Genomic DNA, 27,286 nt, shown 5'->3' on the forward strand with positions numbered 1-27,286 from the left:
CCCCCCCCCCAGGCCCCTCCCCACTTCATCCATTACCTGGTCCTCATTACCCTGGCTGTGGCTTCCCTCAGCCACAGAACTTGCTTTTCTGGAATGTGCTTTCCTGTCAGTGCTGTGGCTCAGAGGCCTCTTTCCTTCTGGAAACCTCCCTGATCTTTCAACATGCTGGTCAGTCTGCCTGTGGCCCAGTTGCCCTTTCTGAGAACCCCTTCTCAGGGTACTCATGACCCCGTCTAAGGAGGTCACCTGGCAGCCCTGCCACAGAGGGGACAGCTGGGCTCACTGCACTTGTCTTGAGAATTGGAACCTAGATACACAGGGAGACTTGCCAGTCGGTGGCAGGCATGGGACATACAAAGCCATGAAGAGGCCAAGATAAGCTCCGACGTGGGCATGTGAAAGCATACATGTACTGGGGGCCGTGTAAGCAGAGCCAGCTGGCCAAGGGGGAGGCTGAGGGCACAATGGACAGAGCGACGGCTGGATGGACGGAGGCCGGCGGGCCTGGCCCACTCACCCTCGCTGAAGCTTTTGGTGGGGTTGGCGGCCCGGCCAGGGGCACTGCGGAAGGCCCGCTCGAGGCTGTTGTGCTGCTTGGCCAGCTGCTCGATGGTCTCCTCCAGGTGGACGCGCTGCTCTTGCTCATACTGCAGCGCACGCTGCCATTTCCGGCTGTGTGTCTCTGCTAGTTCCAGGAAGTCCCTGCAGGCCTGGGGAGGGAGTCGTGGCCTGTGAGCACTGGGCCTGGGGCAGGGGCCTGTCCGCCTCCACCCCCCAGCTCCCAAAGGGCAGTGAGGAAGACCCTGGAGTGCCATCTCTCCTCCCTCTCCCTTCACCGGGTGGTCAGAAACACCTCCGCTTGTCCCCATTGGCCTCCGTGGGGACACAAAGGCTCTGGCTTTCTCAGAGCCAGCGTAGGGCCTGCTCTGGTCAGTGTCACACAGACACAATGTCATTTGAAAGCACCACACACACGGTTCTCTGGCTGAGGCTGCCTCGCCAGCAGCAGCTGGGGATGCTGGCGTTTCATCACAGCTGGGGCCCGAACTCTCAGCTACCCCATCTTCACTGCGTGCTGGACCTGAGGTCTGTCACGAGCACAGTCCCACAGGGACCCAAGGTACCCCTGGCAGCTTAGGCCAATCCCTGGCTTTGACACAGAAGGAAGGAAAGCCATATTCTGCTAGACTGCCTGGCTTAGAGAGGTAATGGGTCTTGTCTGGCAGAGAACTGGGACTGGAACTTCCTACCAAGTTACCTCAACGCCTGTATATCACATAACTCTGCTTTTAAGGCTTCCTCTTCAAACTTGTGGCCTACTCTGACATCCAGATCCTTTTCAGCTTCCCAAGTCCATAAGTGGCTCCACCACCCTCTTATGAAGCAGGGATTGGCTGTTCTGCCCCTGTCATCACAGTGGAGAGGAGGGCTGAGACCTCAGCTGTCCCTGGAAGGCAGTGAGGTCCAAGCCAGGGGCCCCAGGATGTGCCCTTTCTGGACTCCTTAACTGGGTAGGAAGGGATAGGTTTCCTTGGTCCAGCCTGCGTTATTGGTCCTGGCTGTCCCTCCCCGGCATGCCCTTCCCACTCCTTGCTCCACACACATCACATGCTATCTGACCCCAAGGGTTAGAGACAGGCTTTCCTAGAGAGAGAGAGAGGCACATGGCCCCTCATCTGTGACACAGAGACAATGAAGCACTATCTTGTACGGCTGTTGGGAGGAGCCACGGAGGTGAGGTGGAGACTCCACAGACACTCCTTTGGGGGCTACCACCAGCATCACCATGGCACCCCGTGCTCGTGCCTTCATCTGCCCTCTATCTCCCGTGGCTCCTCAGACTTCTCAGGCCTCTCCCCGGGGAAGGCTCCCGACCTCACTCAGCCAGGCCCTCTCAGACACTCCCCTCCCCTGAAATTTCATGTCTGCAAGTTAGCTTCTCCAGCAATTGTGCCTGTTTCACTTCGTCCCACGGAATCTCCCAAACGCAGCAGCTGCTCTGGAATGTTTGCTGCAGGAGTGAGCACCCTGCCAAGGGGTGGTGTCCTGGCCTCCTCAGGAAAGCGGCCCTGCATTAGGCATCTGCCTGGGCTCAGCTGGCTCTCCCACCCACGTGGCGAGCCGAGCCCTGGTGGCCTGCCGACCTGGCTTAGTGGAAAGGGTCCCCAGCCTATGGCTTGAGAGGGCTGGCTGCTTAGCTGGCTCAGGCACATCACTCCTTTAACAAGCCCTCCTCTGGTCACCGTCCCTCCATCATCTCATCTCACCACCCAGCACCCACGTGGAGTGGGCGGGGCCAGGGATCTTTGCCCTCCCCACCCTCCATCCCCCATTCTGAAGATGTGGAAATGGAGGCCTGAGGAAACCAGCAAAATGCAGTGGAAAAGGGCATGTTATTGGGAGTGGGACGGCCTGGGCTCTGCACAAGCCACTCAACCCCTCTGAGCCGTCTCCTGTTTGTGAGACAGAGCAGTAATGTCTGACAGACCCTGTGCTCACAGCTCCCTGTCTCAACTCACCCAGCAAAATGCTTGAGGTAGGAAGACTGGGATCATCCCTATTTGGCAGATGAGGAAACTGAGGCTCAATTATTGGCAGCTCCCCCGCATTCAGTCCACCTCAGGTTCAGGGCCTCCGTATCCTCTCTGAAAGGTCACGGTGATGTCCCTGCCTGGCCATACCTAAGCCACCATAACCTGCTTCTCCATAGGGGAAGAGACTTATACTGACAGGGTCCTGATATAGGTTGCGGGGGAGAGACCTTCTCAGGAAAGGAAAGCAATATCCCTATGCACTTAACAGGCTCTGTGAACAGGAGAGCCGGCGTCCAGGGTAGTCACAAGTCTGGGGCTATTTTGAGTTTGTAAATCACGGATCTTCAAGGCTCACCTGCTGGTGTGGAACTGCACTTACTGAGTCCCATGCGATCTGAAGACCCCGAGGTGGGCCTGGGTGGGCCCAGGGAGACCTGGCTCTAGTTTTGACTGTACTGCTCCCTGGCTTGTGACTCGCAGCCAAACCTTTACCACCCTGGGTACTGCAGTGGCCTCTGCCTCGCTCTCAGTCCCCACCCCTCCCTCACCACTGCAGGCCTCAGGGAGGGGGCCCTGACAGCAGACACAGTGACCATCTACTCCAGTGGCCTGACTAGAGGGCATCTCTTTACTGGGTCTGCACCAGTGGGTGTAAGAGGTGGTAGTGGGGTGGGGAAGAAAATTACTCTGGGCACCTCAGAAATGTTCCAGACAATTACAGGAGTCCTGGAAGGTGGGTGGGCAGGAACGCCCCCCCCCCAATCCCATTCCATAGAGGGTGAAACTGAGGCTCTGAGGTCACATAGCAGGAGGCAGCAGACCCAGACTCAGAACCCAGGGCTTGAACCCATAACTCTGTACACCCTGAGCAGCTATTCCCATGAGATCTGTGTCCCATGTCATCTTCGCTTTCCCACGGCCCTAAGCTCAGTCCCAGGGCCCAGTCAAGTTCGTCTCAGGTCCTGCCACCTGTTTGCTGACCAAGGAAGGAGTCCTAATGCTGTGGGGGCTCTGTCTGGCTCTGCTGCTGGCCCAGGCAGCCCGCCAGGCCCTGCCGAGCCAGTGCGCAGTGCATGTCAGAAGCTTGCCATGAGGCCTGGCGTGGGTGGAGGAGGAGCACTGTCATGTCCCTGGGTGGGCTCCGGGCACCAGGCACACTGCTTCAGGGAAGCCCCTTGCTGAAGCGGCCCCTGAGACTGAGGCCCAGGGCGAAGGGGCTGCCCAGGTCAACAAGGGGCGAGCAGACAGAATCCTGGGTCTGTCTGCCCCAGAGCCATGCTCCTCCCACAGAGCCACGTCATGTCCACACAAGGCACGGCCCCCTTGCCTGCCTGCCTTGGGGTGAGGGTGCAGAGGCCTAGGCTGTGGCACACACGGAGCCTTATTATGGGCGAGGCGCATGATGGGTGCTTCATGGTTTTCCGGGTTCTTACCATTCTGTGGGTACCCTGCACAGTGGCATGTTGCCTGCCCGCCCCAGACTGGCCTGGCAGTTGCACAAGGCCTGTCACTTCTGCCCCTGTTCTCCATTAGCACTGCTCCATCGTATCCACTGCCATCACTCCCTGCCAACCCTCCGCAGCTCCTGCAATCATTGTAGTGAGTTTTAACACACATGGGTGCTTTGCTTTCACATAACTTATGGCATTTAAAACAAGCCTTGTAGAAGAGCCACAAACAACAGTATAAAATAATAGCCAAAGTTCATGGTAAATAATTTCCATTAACTCATGTCAGAGGGGGCTATATGGCTGCTGGGCTTCCTAGCAGCAAAAGCAAAGTGGGAAAGATGCATTGTAGTGTGAAGATGAATTAGGCTCCCTACCTCTTACCCTTGATGTTCATGAGCTCTAAGTACTTTAGAAATGACCATTTTCTCTTCCAAGGGTAAGTGCAGGTTTGCTGTATTTCCCAGGACAGCGGACAGCCTCTCACAGACCTGGCCCCAAATCCTCTCCAGCCTCATTGCCTGGGGTCCCATCCCTCCCCACACCCTCATGTGTGGCCCACCAGGCATCATGTCTTCCTCCCCTTCCCAAATACCCCTGCTCGTTCTGATGCTGGCCCCACCTCCCTCATGCCACGCACCTACTCTGGGTCAGGGCTATCTGGGACGTCCTCATAAGCACTGAGGTAGCCATTTTAATAGCGTGCCAGAGGAGGGAATGCAGGTTCTCGTTGGCCAAAGGACTTGCCCAGGGCCACAAAACAGTATGTGTAAGACCGAGGTTCAAGTCCCCATGGGCCACACCTGCAAGTCTCCTAGGGCCTGGGACCAGCACTGTCATTGTTCGTTTTGCAAAGCTGGATCTTTATCGCCAACTGGATGCCCCCTGAGGGCACAGGTGGTGTGGGATCCCGTGGCCCTCCTGGACTGGAGCTGGGCTCCAGAGATGCTTACTAACAAGGATGTTGGGGAATAATCCCATTCAAGCCACGGGACCCAGCCTTGCCTCAGCCACTCCTGCACCCGTCCCTGCCATTGAGGACGTTGCCCTCAGGGCCAGGGCTGCTGGCTGATAACCTGGCCATGTGTGACCTTCACCTTGTGTGGAGCAGCAAGGGGACAGGAAGTCAAATCCCTGGGACAGCTGTGGCCTCATTCTGGACACATGTGGCTGGGCTGGGTACACAAAGATCAGAAAGGGTCACAGCTGCCTGAAGGAGGGGGCAGGGTGGAGGCTGCTGTGCCACAATATCTAGGGTATCACATGGCTGGACCAGGACCTTTGCCACTGCCAGTGGGGGTGCGGGATCACCTGCAGCAGGTGAGCTGCCCTGGTCACAGATGGGCTGTGGAGAGCCCATCTTCCCCCAACCCCATGCACCTACCTTGTGTCCATCCCCAACTCCCAGGGTTTCCTCTGGCACTGCCGGTCTTCTCCAAACCCCTTACTGGCCTCGCACAGAGAGAGGCAGGGGCTGCCCTGACCCTGCCTCCCGGAATGCTGAGCTGGGCTGTGCAGTGTGCACTTGCTAAACTGGATTAGGCCTGGGGCCCAGCATGGGGGGTGGCTGAGGGGCAGCTCCCAGGGAGCCCAGGGAGGGCCTATCCTCAGAGCTGACCCAGGCTCTGAACCTATAGTTACATTTCCCCTGAGGCTCTGCCACAACTCTCAGAGAGCTCAAGCCCAGCCCTGAGAGGAAGCAGCGCCTCAGGCACTGGGACGCTCCCTACTTATATTACACTTGCTCCTAAATCACGCAATGGATGGGAAGCGGGCAGAACAAGGAGCCCAGCAACCGGATCTCACACAGGCACTGCCTCGCTGCCCACCCCGGGCAGGTTTGTAACCTCCTGGGCCTTGGCATCCTCATGGGGTGAACAGAGGGTTGAACCCCAGAACTCCTAGAGTCCCCGATTCTACAACCTGTTGGTGTGATCGTCCTCAGGATGGGAACAGGGTTCCAGGCTCCCGGCCCTGCCTCTTCCTCCCATCTCCAGGGCTATCGAGAGGGTTCCCGAGATGAAGAGGTGTGGAGGTCTGCAGGCAGTGCAGCTCTACCTCTGCGGGGAGGGTGGGAAGCTTACTGAGCCTCCCAAAGCAGAGTGAGAACCAAAAAGCCCAGGATGGAAAGGCGGCCCCCACACAGGGCGGGCCCTGCTCAGCAATAGAATTGGGGGTCGGCAGGCCTGCCTGCCCATGGGGCCTCTCGCTTCCCAGAAGCCTGGTCTGGTGAAAGGGACTGTGAGGGCTGCCCAGCCAGGGGAAACTGCGTCGGAGCTAAGCGGTGTGAGCTCCAGGGGGAGTTGCTGCTGGTTACCCTAATGGTGTCCCCATGGGACAGGCACAGAGCTGTGCCCAGAAGGAAGGAGGGCACACTTGAATCCCCTTTTCAGCTCCTAATCCTAATCCCGATAATGACCTCATTGCTCCCCAAGTGTGGGAGGGGGAGCCGGGCACGGGGTCAACAGGCCTGGGTCCCCTGCCTTTCTGTGTGTGGCTCAGGGAAGCCTCTCAAGTTCTCAGGAGGGTCTGCAGAGCTAGACCCTGCTCAGGTCTGGCCTGCAGTGGTTGCTTGGAAACCATCAGGCAGTGCCCTGCACTGTCACTGCCCTCCTAGACAGGGGCATGAGGAAGGTGCCACAGAGTGGCTGGACATTGGGGTGGACGGCCATGGGACTCACAGAGGAAGTGGGAGATGAGCCAAATGCTCAGAGGTTCCAGGCTGGGCCAACAGGGTGCCCTGAGCAGACAGGGCCAGCGTGGTGACTGGCTCCATCTCTAGCCATCAGTACACAGCAAGTTCTGGTAACCCTGGACAGGGACGATGGGAGAAAGGGCCATGTTTCCACCTGTGGCCGGCCAGGACCTGCTAGGTATCTGACTGCCATCCGTCTGGCCTGCAGCGACTCTCAGGATTTGGGGCTCCCAGGTGGGTGGGTGGTTGAACCTTTTGCTCTCTGTGTTGCTGGGGCTAAATCTGCCCACCCACCATACCCCCACTACCCTGATCCTCATGGCGAGCATGACTGTGGACCTGCCCCTCACTAGCCTGTGGTCTTAAAGGTGGAGAATAGGAGGAAACAGTGCAGAGTCCCGGTCTCCCTGAACCCCTCTGAACAGCCAGAAGCTAACACCAGGGGACACACCATGGTCAATAGGGTCTGTCCTCCCCCTCCCACCGAGGAGCAGTAGGCTAGCCTCCATACACACCGTCCGAAGGCAGGCAGGGGCAGTGCTGAAATTTAGCCAGGGTTGCCTGGCTTGGAAGCTGCCACACCAGAAGAAGCATGGTCATCTCAGGCCTCCAAGACTGAGAGTAAGGACCCCTGGAGCTGTGATGGGAGTGTTGGGCTCAGATGGGGGATTACCTCTGCGTCAGAGCCAGCCAGGTGGCCATGCTGTGTATCCACCGCCTTCCTGGCCCTTTGACTGCGCAGCTCCAGGGCTGGGCTGGGCATCTATCTGCCTGTGCCCATTCCTCACACAGCACTTAGCACAGGCGGCCCAGGACACACAGGTACCAGCCCATCCCCCCAGCACCAAGAGGATGGTCACAGCTTCTCCTTGGTGTGACTCACTCACAGCATCGGGGGGGGGGGGGGTCAGCTTTTCACTTTGATTCAAACTTTAAAATAGCCCTTTCCACATTCAAAATAGTGTACCGCTTGCACACAGGAACCAGCACCATCTGGCCGCCAGCTTGCCAACTGATTTTAGACAGTTCTGGGATCTATTTTTATTTATCACCTCAGGCCCCAAATGAACAAGCTGTCAGCAGCACAACAGTGGTCAGCTGGACAGGAACCTGCCCACGGCCCTGGAAGAACAAGGTGGAGACATCTCCGGGGCCCTCACCACTGCTCTGCGTGGGTGGGCACGCGATGTCCCACGTGATCTCCAACTAGGGCCCAGGGAAGCCTCCGAGCATTTCAGCAGTAAACAGCTCCTGACCTGGGTTTTTATTTCTATGATGCACCACATCTGAGGCCTTGGCTCCGGGTAGCTGCCACAGTATCTACGTAGCTGCTGCACCTGCCCCTAACCTGTGCCCACCAGTCCCCATCTGTCCCTGCCTGCTCCTGTCCCTGTTTCCCACTTTGGCTGTCTGCACCTCCCCCACCAATGCCTCTGACTCCCCCCATACATTGGTCTGCAACTCCCTTCACCTGGAGTGGGAGCCAGCTCCCTCCCAGTCTGGCTGTGCTGGGAGTCCCACCTCCTTGGGTTTTCCCAAGTCCCTGCTGTCAGGACCCACATCCCATCCTGCCCAACCAGTTCTACTGAAGCAACCAAAATATGTCCCTCGTGGGCCTTCCTGGGTAAACTGAGGGACCCACAGTGCAGTGTCTATCCCATCAGGCCCTTTGAGGTGGGCACCCTCCCTCTGTTGGCCAGCATCCTTGCTGCTTTCTGTCCTTGTTGGGCACCTCCACTGTCTTTGGTTTCCTGTGGGGCTCTCCCACTGCCCAGCTCTGCTCACTGGTTGGCTATACAAACTCTGACCTTGGGAAAGGCCCTCCTGCATCCTGCCAGAACCTGTGGGACTGACCAGTGGACCCATGTCCAGCTTGTGAGGGCCAGGGGTGGTGGATCAGACAGCAAGCCCCCTCCCCCCATCTAGTGCTTCAGGCCCACACCCTGCAGTCCTTCCCAGTGGGCTGTTTTCTGACCCCCATAGCAGCTCCGCTGGCTCTTCCCTCATCCCAGCGGCAGCTATGGCTTCTCTTATCACTAGCTCCTCTCCCTCAGAGAAAAGCCACCATCCCTCCTTAGGTGACAACAGGGGTCTCCTAAAGGAGCTCCAAGCACCTGCCGCTGCCTCACAACAGCCTATTCTCCCCACAGCACAGGGCTCTTGCTAAAATGCAGGTCGGACCATTTTCCTGGGCTGTGCAAGCCTCATTCCGAGTAGAAGGCAAAGTGCTCTCAGCGACTCTGTAGAAGGTCTCCCGTGACCAGGCTCCGGTCTCCCCAGGCCTCCCCTCCCACAGTCACCCTGGCCTCCCACGCTCCCAGTCTGCTGGGTACAGGCTCTTTCCCCCACCTGCCTTCCCCTCCAGCCAGTCTGTGCCTACCTCTCACCCCACCCACCAGCCTGCTCTGTTTCCTCTCAAGGTCTTTTTGCCTCTGGCATCCCCTATCATCTCCATGGTTACAGCTCCCCAGGCTTTGCTTACTGTGTGCCGAGGGCTTAGACTAGGACCTGGCTGGACCATGGAGAGATCATGGAAGGCCTCCCGTGCCATCAGCAGCTGCACGCTGCCCTGTCACGAAGTGCTCAGTGGGGGTGAGCTGGGCTGACCTGAGCTCACAGCTCTTAAGGCCACGGCGGGGGGGGGGGGGGGGGTGTCATGTAGTTGGAGGGGCCGAGTAATGGGCCCTGCATGAGTCACCGGCTCTGAGGAGCCTCTCGCAGCTCAGGTGTAGGGCCATGTCAGGAGCAGCCTGCCTTGCTCAGGGCCCACCTGCAGGGCCTGGAGAAGTAGCTGGTGGGGAACAAGCCCACAGGCTGCCAGCCTATCAAGGGTCCGAGCCCTGCAGGGGGAGATGACCATTAGCACCTGCCACGTAGCCTCCAGTGCCTTCTAGCTGGGACTGAAGCTGCCTCTTCCCCTGGCCAGGGCTGCGGTGAGGAGGGGGAGATATGCATGTGACATAAGGTTGTCCTAAGGGCTCTGGGGCAGGGAAGTGGAAGTGAAAGTCACAGAAGCAGCACTTCCCTGGCCAGGCTTGGCTGCCTGGGCCTGCAGACAGAACCTGCTTCCACGGGCCAGGAAGGGGAACCTGGCATGGGTGTGGGGAAGGGGAGTATACCCACATCATCCCAGGGCAGGTTTGCCCCCAGAATGACCATGCAATACTGTGATTTTTCTGCCCAAGGCAGGGGCTATGAGGTCAAACCACAGGGCTCAAGGGCAACCCATGGGGAACCCATGTCCCCCAGAAGAGCCCTGGTGTGCTGGCTGGGCCTGCTAACAGGTGACACAGCCCTAGCCTTTCTGCACAGACCCAGTGGCCTGCAGTGGGGACAGCCCAGGAACTGACAGCTGTGACTCCAAGTGCTTATGCAGCAGTTGAGCCTGTGACCATTGGGCAAAATGACCACTCTGGGCCTCATGGTGGCACCTGAATAATACAAATGATGATGACAAGGAAGCTGTAAAGACACTAGCCTCATGTGGCTGCTGTGAGGAGCAAACAAAGTAATGGGAAGAAAGTGGGGCAGGCAGGTGTTGTCACACCACCACCATCCTGGAGGCACCCTGCTTTACCACAAAGATACATTTATAGGAAAAAGAATAAAACTGGAATGGTTCTTTTCACTTTATGGGAACTAGTACCCAAAGCATGAGATGGTAGTATGTATTAATTAATCCAGTCATTCTCCGCCTTAAAGCACAGGACTGATCAAATGCTACAACCCCAGGGACGTCCTGGTGCCCAGGCTTGTGGTCCCCACACCCAGGCCAGGGAAGCACCCGTGCACACGCTGTGATTCAGGCTCAGTCTAAGAACCAAAGTCATTTCTAGCGCTGTGAGGTTCCTCCTAAATGACAAGCTAATTCACAGTCGCCTAAACAGTAATCCAAGCAGGGAACTGCTGGGCTGCCTTTGATCAGACTCACAAAATCACCCACAAGGGAATTTTGCCAGATACTAAGCGATTCATTCATTTGCTCCTGTGTTCTTGTACAACCCATGACGTTCCCGTGAAAAATGCAATCATGACTTAATTTCATAAAATGCTCTTCCTATTTCTTGGCGGCTAGGCTGGGTATCTTCTCTGCAAGGGGGGAGACCAGGGTGGCATGGGGTGGTGACAAGCAGCTCTGCGGCCAAGGCCTGGGTGCAGAGCCTTTAGTTTCTCACTAACCTAGTACAGGTGAGGAAACAGGATCAGAATATCTCTGTAAATGGTAACATGGGCATATATGGGATGTGGGCTACTTAGAACTTTTTTCTTGAGATGTGAGAACAACTACGAAAGATCACATACTGGGCACACCCACTGGGCTACTGTTGGGGACACAGGTAAGACCTGAGGGTGACCTCAGGGGTACAAAACCTGGTGAAGGGGCATATGTCAAAATAACAGGCTAAACGCTGTACGGCAGGTTCAGCACAGCAGTGCCCCCGGGTTCCAGGAGGTTCTAGCCAGGAGGAATAGCTTCCTGACAGGGAGCTCGGAAAGCCTCCCAGCCGTGGTGAAATCCCGGTGGGTCTCTGAAGGATAAAAAGGGATCTGCCAGGTATCTGAAGGGTGGGGGAAGGGTGTTCTAGAAGGTACTGCTCAGGCAAAGGCATGGAGGGGAAATCACTGCGGCACTATTCAATGTGCCTGATCCAGGGACCTGCTGGGTGCACCTTGTTCCCTCAAACACCCACAGAAGGGGCCATCTCCACTCAAGGGGAGATCACCACACCGGCCACCAGGGGACGGTGGCACAGGAAGAGGCCTGGTCACTGATCATGGTTCCTGGGATCTTAGGAATTGTCCAGAAGGCCCCCTCCCTGGCCCGCTGGCAGCGAGGGATCTAAAGGCTGATGATATTGATGCCCTCTCCCAAATGTGAGAAGCTTTAAAATGGTTCCTTCACTTTTCTCCTGAAGGCTGAACAGCCTCCAATTTTTTACCGTGTTGGGGAAAAGTGAAGATGAAGCAGTCAGTCCCTCCCCATGTGGGAAGGGTGCTGCTTGCCCTCTGAAGCCCCTGTGGGCTCTGGCCGGCCAGCCGGCCCTCATTTTCCACACTTCCATGACCCAGGCTCAGTCAGAGCCCACGCGGTGGAAAACCCACAGCTGTTCACCATTCACAGGAGGGAGGCCTCCCCTGGCCCAGAGTGGCCCATGGGAATAGAGAGTCCCCAAACTCAGGCATGGGGGCTGCTGGGAGCTTCCCCATGGAGGGCTCCCATGGGTCAGGCAGGAGCAGGGAGAGGTGCTGGTGCTGGGATCCCAGCAATGGGGAGAAACAGCTCCCTCCTCTTACAGTGAGACCTGGAGGGATCCAAGGGGTGATTAGTGCCTTCTGGGGACAGCTGGGGGTGGCTTCCACCCATCCCAAATCCCTAACTTCCCAGGAAAGGCATGATGGAGCTGCAGCCTAAAGGTAAAAGGCATACCAGGGACTCAGGTCCCTGAGATTGGGGGTTCACCCAGGGCGGATGTGAGGCCAACCCAATCTGTGTGCTGACCTCATAGTGGGGGCGGGGGTCCTCTGCAGCCCTCAGGAGTCTCACTCTCACGGACTTTGAGAGCGAGGGGCCATCAGTCCCGCAGCGGGCCACACAGACTGGGGCTTGCATCCTGGCTCGGCTGCTTGCTGACTGGGTGACTCTGGGCAGCTCAAGTGACTTCTCTGAGCCTCAGTTTTCACTCTGGCACTAACAATACCTAATGGTACTAATGAGGTTGTAGGGAGGGGTAAGTGGTCCTGGGTGTGAATGGGCTCCCACTGGGACTTGGGGGTGGGAATCATATGGTTGCCTTAGTTACAGATCCCTAGTCCAACCCCCCCCTCCTCATACCAGGGGTAGAGGTCAAGGTCTGGCTAGGAGTGGGGGATGCTTTGCTTAGGTGTCTCTTCTGCACACACTGGAGGTCTGGACATTTGGTGTCTGACAGCTGTGCAAACCACCCTCTCAGAACTGACCAGGGTCCTGCCAGGGTCCTGCCAGGTGAGGAAGGGTCCCTGGGAGAAATGCGGGCCCCTGCACTTGCCTGGGCTACCAGCATGGCCTGTCAGGGCCAGCACCTCACTTTGTGTCCCCTTCCCCAAAGGAGGTAGATGGGGGAGAGGCCCTCATTGTCAGGTTCACCTTTCAATCCGGTCTGACTCTTCTGGTGTCAGAGCTGCAAACAGACCTCATCACCACTCCCGGGAGCTTTGCTTCCCATCAAACAATTTATTACGCACTTAGATGGTGAGCTGTTTTTACGGCTTTACAAATACAGATGAGCCTCTGATGCCTGATAAAAGACTTTGCTAGAGACACCAGCTCATTATTTGGGAAAAGCCAAACATAACTGCTTACTCACGATAAAGCAGCTTCAGGCTCGGCAGGTCAGTGCCAGCGAAGCCATGGGCAGTAGTGGCTTCTGGGATCGATGGAGAAACATGAATGCATCATTATGTCAATAAATGCTTAATATCTGTGCCTATCACTGGAAGAAGTGTAGGGACCTGGGCCCCTAGAGTCTGGGGGCTGTAAGGAAGTCATTGGGCTGAGAAGGCAGGGAGCCAACAGGCAGAAGGCCCCAGAGCTGCGGCCCAGAAGCATCTTGGCATGTAGACACCAACCACACCCCTGAGCACTGTGGACAAAGGTCCACACACCTGCTGAGCTTAAGGCGCCATGTGTCCCCCAGTCTTAGAAGAGGGTGAACCTCCTCAGCCTCAGGCCCCAGAATGAGGCTTCCTCCTGTACCCTGGCAGCTCTAGGCCCCAGCCTGTCTGTGGTGGGAACAGGGCAGGTGGGGTGGTGGGGGTGGTCCACCCACCTTACACCATGCTGCCCATAGGCCCCGTGAAACAGGCTTGGGCCAAGTCTCAGATGCCCAAGGTTTTGCTGGGGGATTTTGGCCTGAGGCGGGCTCCAGCCTCCATCTTTCCCCGGCCCTTGTGTTTCCTGGTGTTGGGCTGAGAGTCTGGTCCCAAGTCCCAATCCTGCTCTGGTATCACCCTCTTTTTTCGGAGGCCACCTGGGGCTCATGTGGGCACCAGTACTGCTATTGTCTCCAGCCAGCCTGATGGCCTGCCTGAACCATGTTCTATGGGCCTGGGCCTCTGTAGTGGCCTGCATGTCCCCACACCTCCCCTTTCTGATCCCCTTGCTCCCAGCATGCACCCCCGGCCAGACGGGCTCCCTCCCAGAGGCTACGCTTGGGAGGAGGCTTTGCATGCAGACCTGTGTCTGAGGGTGGGGGCCACACCCATCTCTGGGGAGCACCCACCAGGCAGAAAGAGGAAGGCCCTGGAGCACAGTTAAGCACTGGATTCTCTGCCACCATGGAGAGACCGTCCTGGCTCCGAGCCACAGCCCCGTGGCTTCCAGAACCCCGTGGAAAGCGGTGACTCCTGTGGCTATGCCTCTCAGTTTACAGACTGGTTACTCATTTGGCTACTGTCAGGCTGCCCTGACGCATGGCAGCCTCCGCTCTCAAGCTCTTTTGGCTAATGGATCCCCCAATGCCACTCCCCACTACACACAAGTGCACGCTCATGGTCCCAATCCTGCAGCATCTGCCTTACATCTGGGAAAAAGCAGTAGCAGCTGTGTGGGCCAACCAGCCAAGTCTCTACTGTGTGGGCACAGCCAGCGGCTTGACCAGGGGCCCGGGCCTTCCTCAGCCAGGCCCGAACCACCTGCAGCCGCAACCAGATTCCACACCTGACAATTAGGAAGAATGTTCTCATTTACCAATGGCCACATGGATGAGATGACATAGAGCATGGGTCGGCAAACTTTTGAGATGGAAGAACCAATCCTGTCCCTCACAACAATTTAAAAATTATTCGAGAGCCATAAAACCAACAAAATCACCATTATGTGAATAATATCCTTAAAAATTTTATAAATGAAACTCTGATAGTTTTATTTTCATTTTCAATTTTACTTCAGAGCCATATGTACGTACCCAAGGAGCCGCATGTGGCTGGTGAGCCACAGTTTGCCGACCCCTGACATAGAGGATGGAGAGAATACAGGAGGGAGCTGGCTTTGCAAAAGGACCTGAAGCCACTGGAAACAGAGCCCTGGCTTGTCAAGCACCCAGCCACTGCTCAGGGGCCGCGGTGCTGGTGACAGGGAGCCACTTCCCTTTAGGGGGAGCCCTGTGCCAGGACAGGGTGCGGGTGGGCACTTACGTTGATCATAGCATTGGATGTGATGCGGAAGAGGGTGGCCCGCTCGTTCACAGCCTTCAGCTTCTCACTGCTCTCGTACGGGATCCTGAGCCCGTCCAGCTCGTTCAGGGAGCGCTGGAGTGCGGCGCCGTGCTTGGCGATGAGGTCGTTGCACGTGCTGAGGTCATCTAACTTCAAGGAGAGGCTCTTGATGGTGTTGTGGAGTTCACTCTTGTCAGCTGGGGAGGCAGTCTCCTCGTCGTCGTCCCCAGAGTCATCTGTGGAAGGAAACAGAGGTGCTGTGGTTATTACTGACCAGCATGGCATGAGCGGTCTGCCTGGCCGGGCCCAGGAGGGAGGAGCAGGTCGTGCCACTCAGAAAGGGAGAGTGCCCTAGTCAGTGCCAGTTCTTGCTCCTGACCAGGGTGAGATGTCTGCTAGCTTTCCCTGGGTGGGCACAAGCCCTCCTGAGCCAGCTTGAGTGACAGGGCCTGAGCTGAGCCCGGGAGGGGGCAGGCCTGCCTGCACGCAGGGCACCAGCCCCCCTAAAGTGTGATGTGCAGGCAAGGGTGGGACGTACTGGGTGGAGAGGGGGAGACTGCTGTGTGGGAGCAGCTCACATCCCAGGCCACAGACCCCAAACAAAGTCTGGCTCCTTTCCCCAAATCGCTGGCCCAGCCCAAACTGACCCACACTTTCCCACCAACCTCGCATTTCTATCCACTCTATGTTCATCCCCCAGCCACAACAAACTGGCCCCTGTCCCCTTCAAATGTGAGCACTCACGCTTGGGGCCTTTCCTATTTTGTCCCCACTGCCTGGAAACTCCTTACCTCACCTCTATTTAACTTGTTATTAAGCAGCACACTTTAGTAAGCAGCTCTTAGGGTCCAAGTTCAGATCCATCTGCTGGGGACACCTTCCCCGTCTCCTCAGAGGTCTCACCCCTACCCACCCCAATGCTAACATGTCTTCACAACCTGCCCGAAGACTCCCTGGCCAAAGTCATGGCTCCCTATCCCCATCCTGCTTTGGGTCATCACCCACCTTCCCTGCAGGAGCAAGACCACTCCCATTTATCAAATGCCTTCTGTGTGCAGACACTGGCTGTGGCCTCTCAGTGGCCTTGTTGATTTAGGGACTGTACCATCTCCAGGGGACAGATGAAGTAACTGAGGCTCAGAAAAGTGAAGTCATGCCCTGGGCCACCCAGCTGGTCTGTTGCCTCCAGAGCTACCCTCTTCATGCCCGGCTGCTGGGGCCTCCATTAGCCAGCCAGGTGGGTGCTCACTCTCCTCCGCCTCAACCCCTCACCCAGGTGCCCTCAGTGTGTCCCTTTCTGCGAGTCTGGGGTACCATAGATCCCGGCCTACTACCATCCCAGTCTGTCCAAGGGGTCACAGAGCTGTGAGGGCCTCTGGGGAGGGGTGAGGTGAGAAGCTGGCCTGGGCCCTGCTGCTGCTGTAATGCTGAGCATGGGACAACCAAGAGGCTAACATTGTCCTGTGAGTGCCAGAGGCTGTAACTGCTGAGGGATTTCCAAAATGCCTTGTTTCAGAAATAATCAGCAAGAAACTATTTTTTTTTTTAAGATAAAGAAAATCTATAACCCAAGATACATTTTTTTTTAAAGGTGCCTATTGTGAGAGAACAGATTTCTTCTCACAGTGGGCAGGGTGAGTGGGGGTGGCCACGGTTGAGTCACTGCCCTGGTACTGAGCCGGTGGCAGTACCAGACCAGCCAGTGGCATGGGGCCCATGAATCCACTGCACAGCCTGTCCCCACAGGCCACAGGGACCTCGGGCAGCATCATTCCCCAATAGCCAGCCCAAATGCATCCTTGAGATGACCCAGTGTCTGAAGATCACACATGCCGAGCCAGGCTTTGTGCCACTGGCTTTATTAATGTGCGTGCTGAGCCTCATGGTGGTCGACAGACCTTGGCTGTTGTTCCCAATCTGTAGGCGAGAAAGTACAGGTTCCGAGAAGACAAACCACTGGTGTAGGGCCCTGCTCTTAAGGGGGCAGAACTGGATCTGAGCCCAGAGTGGTCTGCACAGAAGGCCTTGCCTCTCTCTGGACCGTCTTAGAAAGGCTCCAATGGCTGATGTGTATCTTGCCTTTCTGGCTGCCAGCCCTGGGTGAGGGGCTGCCTCCATGAATGCATGTCGATGACCCAGTGAGGTAGGTTTGGGGCAGAAAGGTAACTGAAAGTGCTCAGGGTCACAAGGCGAGGGAATTCTGGAGCTCCCAGGTCTGTGTGGTTTCAGGGCCTGGGCTCTGAGTTACAATGCGACCCTCTGTCACCTTTCCAGGTTCAATATGTCTAAAACTAGAATGGACAGCCACCAACCAGTTGGAGTGGCTGACGATGAACACTGAGAGGGCCATGTGGGGGCACACTGGCTGTGGGTCAACTTGAATATGACCCCCTGTGCTCTAAGCAAGAACTGATGAAAGGGGCAACTAGCCTTTCTCTGAACGTCTACCCACATGGCGGGCAGAGTGGTTAACCACATTTCTATCTAACTTGTTAGAAAGCAGTACACCTAAGTAAGCAGCTCTTAGTGTCCACGTTCAGGCCCAGCTGCTGGGGATGTGGGGATGTGCTTGTTTTGCTCCCAAGCTGCTGGCTATGTCGTTGTGGGGTGTGGGGTTGGAATGGAAAGACACCCAGGTCAGTGATTACTGACCAGCATAGTCTGTACTCTGCGGATGGGTAGCAAGAGTCCCTCCCAGATAGACAGTGAGATCAGAAGAATGAGGGAGGGAGAGAGAGGTGGGGCGAGGGATGGAGTGAGTAGGTGAGTGAATGAATGAACGATCTTGGGCATAGCATAGGAGGCCCCTCCAGGCCCATCAGTTCTCAGTCGCATGCAAGGAGGTGGTAGGTCAACACAGGATGGTGGGGTCTAGAGAAGGATGTGAGCAGTAAGGGTGGGGCACAGAGGAGCTAATAGGATAGTAGAGATGGTGAAGGGCCTCTGGCACAGCCAAGGAGCCTGAGCCTTCTTCTCTTGGTAAAGGGAATGTGTGGGCATTTGAGCAGAGACCCATGGGACAGACAAGACTGGTGGCAGGTGGCATGATAGGCAGACTGGAGGGACAGAGAGACCAGAGGCCTGGCAGGGCTGGGGCAGAGGTAGCCAGAGGCGGCCAGGGGCTGGAGAGAACAGGACCCATGAACACAGCCCAAACATGTTGAAGGCAGCACCTACCCAGCTCCAAGGTCATGAACAACCAGTGATGGCCACACTCCCACACAATCCCCACACCCCACCAGTCCTCAAGAAGAAGGGGATGCGTGTCACTCAGAAGCTGATATGTGGTCCAGGCCCCCATATTCCCACAAAGTCTTGGGCTGTTCAGACATGTACTAAGTGCAGCAGTGTGAGCACTGGCTTTTGCCTGGGAGGAAGCAGAGCTGAACAATGAAGGGGACTCTGCTTCTGAAATGGTGAACTCTGGCCACACTGAGTCTCCAAGTCTCAGTGTGGTGACAGGGGTCCTTGCAAGGAGCAAAACCACATTGGAAAGACAGGTGAAACTCAATACTTGAGATGTAAATAAAACTACTTAATGTGACATTCCTCAAACTGGAAAAAAGAACGGGTGGTATTAAATTAGCATATGCTTTCTGAAAGATAAACAGGTGGATTCCCATTAAGAACCATGAAAATGACTTCAGTTTCCATCGCCCACTTCTCCCTCTGACAGGGACACTACTGGTAGGAGACTGAGTTCAAAGGAAGGAAAACACTTGTATGTACAAAGCTGTTGAGGCCTATAGTTCTCAAGCTCATGGCCGTGGGGGTTCTAGAGCTTTTATGACCCCACACGTTTCCTCTCTGTTCCCACTTCCCACTGGGAATAAAGCTCAGTGACAATGAGTATCTGGGAGAAACAATATAACAATCCCCATCCCAGCAACAGAGCAGACACTGAACTATCCACAAAGATAAAATCCTACAGAAAATTTGCAACTATATGAATACAAGAATAGTAGCAACTGAAATCGAGGGCCAAGACAAAGCCACAGGATCCCACACAAAGGAGCCCCTCGCCTGCCTCAAATCCCACATAAAGGCCAGCACTTAGCACACCAGGGTGGTATAAAAAATGAAGTGTTCAGAGGGAAGCGTCTTGAATGCCCTGGGTTCCTGGTTCACATCAAGCTCTGCTGCTCTGTGTGGCTGTCTTCTTTCTCAGAACCTCCGAGTCTTCATGTGTATCGCAAGGGAACCAACACCACCTCATGGATGTGGAAGGGACATAGGTGCCAGGTGGCCCACATCAGCTGGGATCACCACCACAAGCACCAGCAGCAACCTGACCACACCGAGGGGATCCCTGTGCCTCTGGCCTGGGGAACAAGCTCTAACACAGGGAGAGGCACAGCCTGGTTTTCATGTTCTGGTTGAACTCAATGCCTCTCAATTACCTGCTAGAAAATGCTGGTCCTTTAAAGAAACAACAGAAGCAGGAAGTCTACCGGAGTACTAGGAGGGTAAAATGTTTCATCAGCCAGGACCCAGTGCATGCTGGGGCCTTGCCCCAGCCATGTTTTTTCAGTGCAGACTGGGAAGGAGCCAGCTGATCCCTCGCAGGTGGCGCCTCTGCATAAAGCCCAGGAAGGAAGCCAGGAGTATGGGGCTGGGGAAGAGGTGCTGCTGAGGTGCTGAGGCATAAAGGGAGGCCAGTTGAGGTGGTGAGACGGCCCCACGCTCCGAGCTGTGGTGCCCTATCAGTTTCCCGTCTGTCCCTCAGGGCTGCTGTAAAGAACATCTGAAAGTGTCCTCTGTCCGCTCCTGGCCCCCCAGCTCTCCATGGAATGGGCGTAGGGGTGTGAGGCAGGCCCACGCTGGTGTAAAGCCAAGGCCACCACTCCCCAGAAGTGGAGATGACGGTCTCCCTCTCCCTGGGCCTCACAGTGGGGCTGGGTAGCTGCCTCAGCCTCTCCCCATTCTTCCTCAAGTCCTCAGGTGGGCTCTGGGAGGCAGGGAGTGGCCACAGTCCTTCTTAGTGATCTCTACAAATCCCAGGAAGAGGAAGGCATGGGCTGCCCCATGGCCACGCCCCACCATGGCTGGTGTTGAGATCTCCTGAGTCACTCAGACTCCTCCCCAGGAGTTGAAGGTTGAGGTTTCCTGACCTTGGAGTCCCTAATTTTCTGGGCCTCTCCTTTAGTTGCTGCTTTGTCTCTGCTCAGAACAACTAGTGGAGCTTATAGGGAGGCAGACTCTGGCTCTCAGATAAAGGACAAGTGTCTAACAGTGAGGTGGCCCAACAGGACAAGAGTGTGGTGATGGAGCAGTGTTGGAGCCTCCTGGACAGCATGGCTCCCAGCCACCACCGTCTTCTGCTCCAATTGCTTCTCCCACTTTCCTTACAGTCACTGTCAGCTGATACAAGGTGGCAAGAGCATTCCTGGCTGCCTCCCAGGCTGTCAGGTGACACCGCTCACAGAATAGCAAGGCCAAACCCAGGAGGGCAGACTGGCCCTTGAACTCCCTCCAGAGTGCAGACGACTTAGGTCATGCCCATTTCATCCAGGCCCATGCCTTTATTTTCCGATGGGAAAACAAAGGCCCAGGAGTAGAGGGGCTTGGCCAAGGTCAGATGCTAGACCTTGGGCAGGTCTCTTCCCAAGTGGCTACGACACATCTTCTGAGGGCTCGGAGCCTGGGTCTCTCGTCGATGATCCCAGGGTCCAGCCCACTTTCCTGGGAGGTGAGTAAGCGGGGTCACCACTCCATGTTCCTGCTATCAGAGTCCCTCCCCAGGCGGTAGGCTGCTGGCCTCTAATCACAAGCCATGCTCTAGCTGCTGACATTGGGAGCCTGCTGTCTGGGTGCTGTGGGGCACTCAAGTCTGCAGGAACAGACAGTGCTTTGCCTCCCAGGAGGGGGTCAGGGGTGGGGGAAGGCAAGAGCCAAGGGAGAACAACCCTCTTTGCTGGCAGTGGGTGTGAGCCAGGAGCAAGTTAGAGGAGCTCAAAGTGCACACAGCACCTGCCCTCTGCCTGGTGAGGGAGCTTTCTGCCCATCCTTCATGTCAAATCTCCACCCCGACACCCTCAGTCCATCCCCTTTCTGTCCAAGACACACTGTCCTGGCCTGCAGTGACCCTCACCACCCACCTCCGTGGAGCTCCCTGCTGTCAGTTGCTAACTTACTCATTTTGGGAGTAATGGCTCTGGCTCTGCAGCCAGCTGGTGCACCCAGGAAATGATGTGTGAATCACACTCAGACCTACCCTGGGTCTCAGCAGCTTAGGAAGCAAGTTCTGGAAGACGCATCTTCCCACTGGTCAGCAATGAAGCAGCCAGGTGGGATGGCAGCATTCTGCAGCAAATGACATTGGCAGTGGCGGCAGCGGCCCAGGCTTACGCAAGTGCCGGAACTTTTTAAAGCGCTGGGCAAACAACTCATTTAATTCTTGCACCCTTTGCATCCTCACTTTACAAGTGAGCAAACTGAGGTTCAGAGCAGGATGGGCCCTACAGGTGAGTGAGTGGCTGAGCTGGGGCACCTCCCCCCAGCCATGCCAGCTACCTCCTGTCTCTCAGCGCAGCCACACTGAGGGGATCTCTGTGCATCTGGCCTGGGAAACCAGCTGTAATGCTGGGGAGAGGCACATCTTAGTTTTCATGAGACTGTGCAGTGCCTTCCTGTCAGGGAGTGTGCCCCAACTCTCATCATGCACAGGGATTTCTCTTTCTCACGGGATTTATTCTCATGATATGTGAGTATCTCATCTTGCCCTCTCCCTAATGGCTGCGTTGTCTCACCCTTCCCCTTCCCCATGTTAGTTTCACCAGGAAGAAGGGAGAACCAGAACATTTGCACTGGAGGGGCCTGCATACCCCACCACCCGTGCCCTCATTTTAGCAAGAGGGCTGTACCTCCGAGCAGAGAGCATCTGGGCAGAGACCACGGGGCAGCCCGAGAGGAGCAAAGTCAGGGTAGGAGCCCACATACCCACACTTCCAGCCTCTGAGGACACAGCCCACAGAGGACAGTGACCTCAAACTGGAGGGACTGTGATGGAGAAAGGACTGGAGAGCCGGAGGGGCAGTATCTGGGGCAGGAGGCAGGGGACTTCTGCCTTCCCATCCTCCTGCATTGCCTGGCCCCTGCTTTGCAGAGGCCCAGCCATTTCTCTACTGTGCCTCCCAGAAAGGCTGCCAGGGCCATCTTTCTGAACTGCTACACGCTTCTCCGTGCCTTCCTCTGTCTGCCTGTGTGCTTGTGATCCCAGCATGCTTCTAACATTCAGATCAAACCTCCACAGAGGGACTGAGCTTCTGCCATCTGCAAGGCTGCAGCTTCTGAAACAAGAACACCAGGCATGGAGGATGGAGAAGCTGACTCTGCCCTTCACCTTCCCGAGATAGCTCAGGGCCACAGAGGCCTGCACCTTCTACTGCAGATGACTTCTCAGTAACAGCTGGGGAACTCGGGCCTGACATTCCTCAGCCGTGGTGCTCCCGAGCCCCCCTAGCTAAAGTGACCAATGCAAACAGCAGCTCCAGACTGTGGAGCACGGAAAGAACTGCTCTGGCCTCCAAGACAGGCACCAAGCTCGAGATAAGGTGCAGGTAGCTCTGGGGACGGTGGGACCACATGGAGCAAATGACTGTGGAATAAATGCTCAAGGCTATTCTCAGACTTGACCATTTCTAGAAAGGCAGCAATTCCTAAAATACCCATCAGTTTTCACCAGCTATATGCAAGAATGAATTCTCCTTTTTGTTAGAAGACAATAAATCCACAGAACTGAGGTCACTACCATGTTACAAGGCAGTAGTCACAGGTTCTCTGTCCATCCTGGCCAGGCGAGCACATGTGGCATTGGTCTGTCATCCACAGCAAGCTTCCCAAGGGTATTGAGTTTCCAACCCTTAGTAGCCATGCTGGGTTGGTTATTATTCCCCCAAATTCTTCTTCTTCCTGTGAACTTCAAATGTGACCTTATTTGTACGGGTTGATGAAGATGTAATCAGTTAAGATGAGATCATATTGGAATAGGATGGGTCCTTAATCCAAGATGACTGATGTCCTTATAAGAAGAGGAGAAAAGACATAGAAACACACGTGATGACAGAGATAGAGACTGGAGTGACACATCTACAAGCCAAGGAATGCCAAGGATGGCCGGCAACACCAGAAGCTAACAAAGGCTCGGAACAGATTCTCTCCGGGTCTTCAGAGAGCATGGCCCTGTTGGCACCTTGATTCTGGACTTCTGGCCTCCAGAACTGTGAGGGAATAAACTTTGGTGGTTTTAAGCCACTGTTTTGTGGTAATTTGTTATGGCAGCCATGGAAAACTCATACAGTGGCTTAAAACAACACACACTTATTATCTGACAACTGTGGAGGTCACAAATCCTAAAATCAAGGCATCAGCAGGCTGTGTTCCTTCTGGAGTTCCACGGAAGAATCTCTTCCTTTGTTTTTTCCAGCTTGTGGAGGCTGCCGCATTCCTTGGCTTGTGGTCGCTTCCTCCATCCTCAAAGCCGACAGAGTAGCTAGCATCTTCAGTCTTTCTCTTTGACCCGCCTGCCTCCCTTTTGTAAGGACACTTGTGATTATATGGGCCCTGGCAGATAATCCAGGATAATCCCCCCATTTTAAGATCCTTAACTTAATCACATCTTCAAGGTCCTGTTACCACACAAGGTAACACAGTCACAGGTTCTGGGATTTAGGACATGGACATCACTGGGGCCACTATTCAGCAACCACACGGAGTATGTGTGGCTGAGCTGAACACTGGACTGTGTTCTCGCTCTATCACTGATCATTACATTTGACTCACTGTCCTGGGCCATGGTCCCTGGATGCCCTCGAGTTAATCGCTGAGACTCCTACCTGGACACAGAGATCTCACAAGTCTCTCTGTCCTCCCCTCAAAGCCTGGCACATACGCCTCCTGACTAGTCAGGGTGGAGATGCTTCTGGGTCAGGCAGTTCTGCTTCGACCCCATGTGGCCTTGGTTAACACACGAGATATTTATACCTCCTCTGGAAAAGGACATTTAGCACAGAGCTGGGACTTATTGGCCCCAGCCCACCCATATCCCCATCACCTTCATCAGCACAGCTCGTTTTGCATATAACCAGTCTTGAATTTACTTCAAATCATAGAAGCTTGGAACGAGAGGGAGCCCCTGTGTGTTTGCTGTGCCCCTACCCCTGCTCCCCACTTGAGGCTCACTCTGAACCCTTGAATAGCTGGCTCTGGCTGAGGAGCCCATGGGGCACCCACACCAGGACCCTCTTTCACCCTCTTTCATGGGAAGACTCCTGGGAAAGAGTGGGTTGCCATGGAAATAGTCAGCTCAGCAAGCCAGGTGAGCTATTTTTAGAAGTGGAGCTTTTTTTTTCTTCATCTTTGGAGGAAAATGGATCAAGTTTCTGGGTGGGAAGTCTTGTCAGGGGGCAGCTTTTGGGAACAAAAACCAAAATGCCAGCACAGACTGGCTTTGGATGGGGGCAGGGTGGTGACACGGTGGTGGGAGTCAGGGGCCCTGTCAATACCCTGTTTCGCACTGTCTCATGCTTGGTTCTCTGGGGAACCTGGCTTCACCCTCACCTGCCCATGAGCTCCTCAGGGTCAAGACACAGGATGGCCAGCGGGTCCCCTCCCCTCACACACCATGGCCGAGGTGAGTGAGAACAGCCTTGGCTGATAGGGGGTCCTCCGGGCAGACAAGGTCAAGGCCATGGGGAAGCCCAGAGCTCACCCCTCCCTCTACACCCACACCCAGTGCTGGTTGGACAAGTTTTTTGGGGCGGTGGTGCTGAGACGGGGTCCTGACAGAGAGACAGGACTGCAACAGGAGGGGACAGGCCTATTGGGGTGGGAGGACACGTGCAGGAGCCCCAGCAGGGTCCTGAGCAGGGAGGGGCATTCAGATGGCTCATCTACCTCTGGGTGCCAAGAAACCAGAGACCCCCTGCCCTGTGCCCAGCAAAGCCAGCCAGCATCCCATCTCCTGTCTCCCCCTTGGCTCTTTAGGTCATCCAGCGCCGCAGGTGAAGACCCGCGGCTCCAGTGCTTTTCCACCTCCACGCCACCTCTGGATTTCTTTCCCCTGACAGAAGGCTGCTCCCCCGAGGACCAGTACTGGTCGCTTCAACTCAGCGGCTGCCCTGACCCCTCAGGCTCCCTCCTTTGGGCTCCCCAGCAATGGAGCCCTTGATCAGCCTCCATCCAACTGCAGTAACAACCAAACATGTAAAAAGAATATGGTGGGATGTGCTCTACTGCTCCCGGAAGTGACTCAACCTTTGCATTTCCCCCATTCCTCACTGCCACTCCCCCTACATTGCTATTTCCCTCTCTCCCCTCCCCCACTTTCATTTTGGTGCTCCTGCCTTCTCTCTGGGGCTCAGGCTCAACTCAGAGACAGTGGGGGGAGAGAGGGAGGAGACATGGAGGAATTGGAGTTCTCAGTAGCACAAGCGGCAGCACAACTTCCGGGTGAGTGTTAGGGGAGGTAGGGCGGGAGGGAGGGGGCCACACACACACACAAAAAAGAACTTGGAGGCCAAGGGTCATAGCCTGCTCATCTCTGCAGGCCCAAAGCAGCAAGCCAGGCACTAGGCCACGGGGCCCTGGAAGAGACAAAGAGAGAAGTCTTGACCAACTCTCTGGGAGTAGGATGAGGAAGCGGCCATATGAGGGGACCCAAACAACCACCTGCAGGGCAGGTGGCACAAGGCAGGTGGAGGCGAATAGATAGCCAAGGAGTGCCACTGGCTGGTGGTGGGGGGAGGGGAGTAAGGGACACACACTGTCTGAATGTCTGTGAGTCCTTGCTCACCCCAGGTTGGCCCTACTGGCCCTGTCCTGGTCCTCCTGCCACTCCACAGAAGAGAGGACACAGGGATGGTGGTGAAAGACAACCCCTCAAGGCAGGGGAGCCTGTGGGTTCCACTGCACTAGAGCCTGAGACCCAACTGTCCAACAGCAGCTGATGGACACTTATGTCACCAGTAGGACTAACCTTGACCCAGGGATGCTCCCTTGAGCCAGAAGCATCATTTATGGGGACAGATGTTGCTTCCTTCCCTGTCTGCTGAGTCTGAGTATGCAGGACAGAGCGGGACAAGGCCTAATCCCTGAGCCCTAGCAGGTTTCCAGCTGGTGCTCAGTCCCTGAGTGACCACATCTCCCTGGGGTCCCCAGATGCCCCACGGGGGCTTTTATCCCATCCTGAGCCCCAAGGACATTGAGCAGGGAGGGCATCCTATTCTTTTTGCAGACTGGCTGTGCAGACACACCCCACTGCAGGGCCTCTGAATAGACATAAACACAGCGGGTGTGAGTTTCAAGTGAGAACCATGGGGGCGCTTCACTCTTGGCAAAAACCAGGCATTTCCAATTTGCAATGTTAGTGCCTTAAACATTCAATTACAGCAGGGTTGGTGATTTCTATTTAGATTTCTGGAGGTTTGTTAAGCTGCCTGAATTTGATCGCAGAATGCCATCAGCCAGATGCTGAGAACAGACAGAATCAGGCCTCCAGGCAGGTCCATGGGATGTCAAATGACTTCAGTGGGTCTGAGAGTGAACAGTTGGGTTGCTCAGTGATTGCCTACTCTGCGCTTCCATATGTTGTGTCCCTCCCATGTATAACATGGTATGCTGTAAGAACCACACACAGAAGAGGAAAGAGCAGCGTGGAGAGTTAAAGATGGTGCCCAAGACCCCAAGGCTCTTAAGTGGCAGAGCTCAGATTGGCGGTGAGGTCTTTACAAAGAGCCTGGTGGCACCTACCACCTCTATGTCCCTGGAGGTCAGCGACCACAGCAGCTTGTCTACATCCAGCCCTGAAATGAAGCCCATGCCAGCCGGTGCCCCCCAACCTGACCTAGTTTGGGTGGGTGGGCAGGGAAGCCCTGCCTAGGGATGGCGCTGGGCCTCTGGTCCCCTGCCCCAGAGGAGGACCAGCCAGTGCTCTGCCCCACTCAGGCAGTGGGGAGAGGGAGGCTGAGAGGTCTTCTGGGAGCTTCGAGAGAACAGAGAATCCGAGACCATTGACAGGGAAGGGGCTCAGACAGGAGCCCCACGGTGGGGGTGTCGGAGAGATGACTTCAGGCTGGGGTGGGGCCCCAGGGGTCTTTGGGAGGAGGTGGCTGCCTTACAGATGTACAGTAGGAAGGTGATGCGGTGTCAGTGGCCCGGGGGGAGGGTGCCACTCCAGGGCAAGGAGGAGCAGGAGCACGGGGCCAGGGCACTCAGTACGAGCAGCCCTAAGGTGCAGTGCCTGAGGCAGGTTGGAGGCCTCAGTGCTGGAGCAGACACATGGGGATCAGGTCAGACTTGACAGGAGCCACCGAGTGCCCCTTGGAACAGGAGTGGCTCCCCTGAGGCACAGCCAACCCTTCCTGACTGGGGATCCCAGAAGAAAGCAGGCCTGCCTTCCCCAGACTAGGTCCTGGGGG

General features: G+C 55.9%; 1 protein-coding gene across 7 annotated transcripts in view; it reads right to left on the reverse strand.

Annotated features, from left to right (window-relative positions):
* The window catches only part of OSBP2 (oxysterol binding protein 2), a 176,950-nt gene that overhangs the window by 18,412 nt on the left and 131,252 nt on the right, over positions 1-27,286 (reverse strand). For all 7 annotated transcript variants that reach the window (XM_019643138.1, XM_019643134.1, XM_019643135.1 and 4 more), the window contains 2 exons: positions 14,850-15,106; positions 518-710 (listed from right to left, as the gene is read on the reverse strand). In XM_019643138.1, coding sequence (XP_019498683.1) covers positions 518-710; positions 14,850-15,106 — 450 coding nt within the window. The remainder of the gene's footprint in view (positions 1-517; positions 711-14,849; positions 15,107-27,286) is intronic.

Source organism: Hipposideros armiger, unplaced genomic scaffold (genome assembly GCF_001890085.2).
Source record: "Hipposideros armiger isolate ML-2016 unplaced genomic scaffold, ASM189008v1 scaffold_75, whole genome shotgun sequence".
Classification (NCBI taxonomy): Eukaryota; Metazoa; Chordata; class Mammalia; order Chiroptera; family Hipposideridae; genus Hipposideros; species Hipposideros armiger.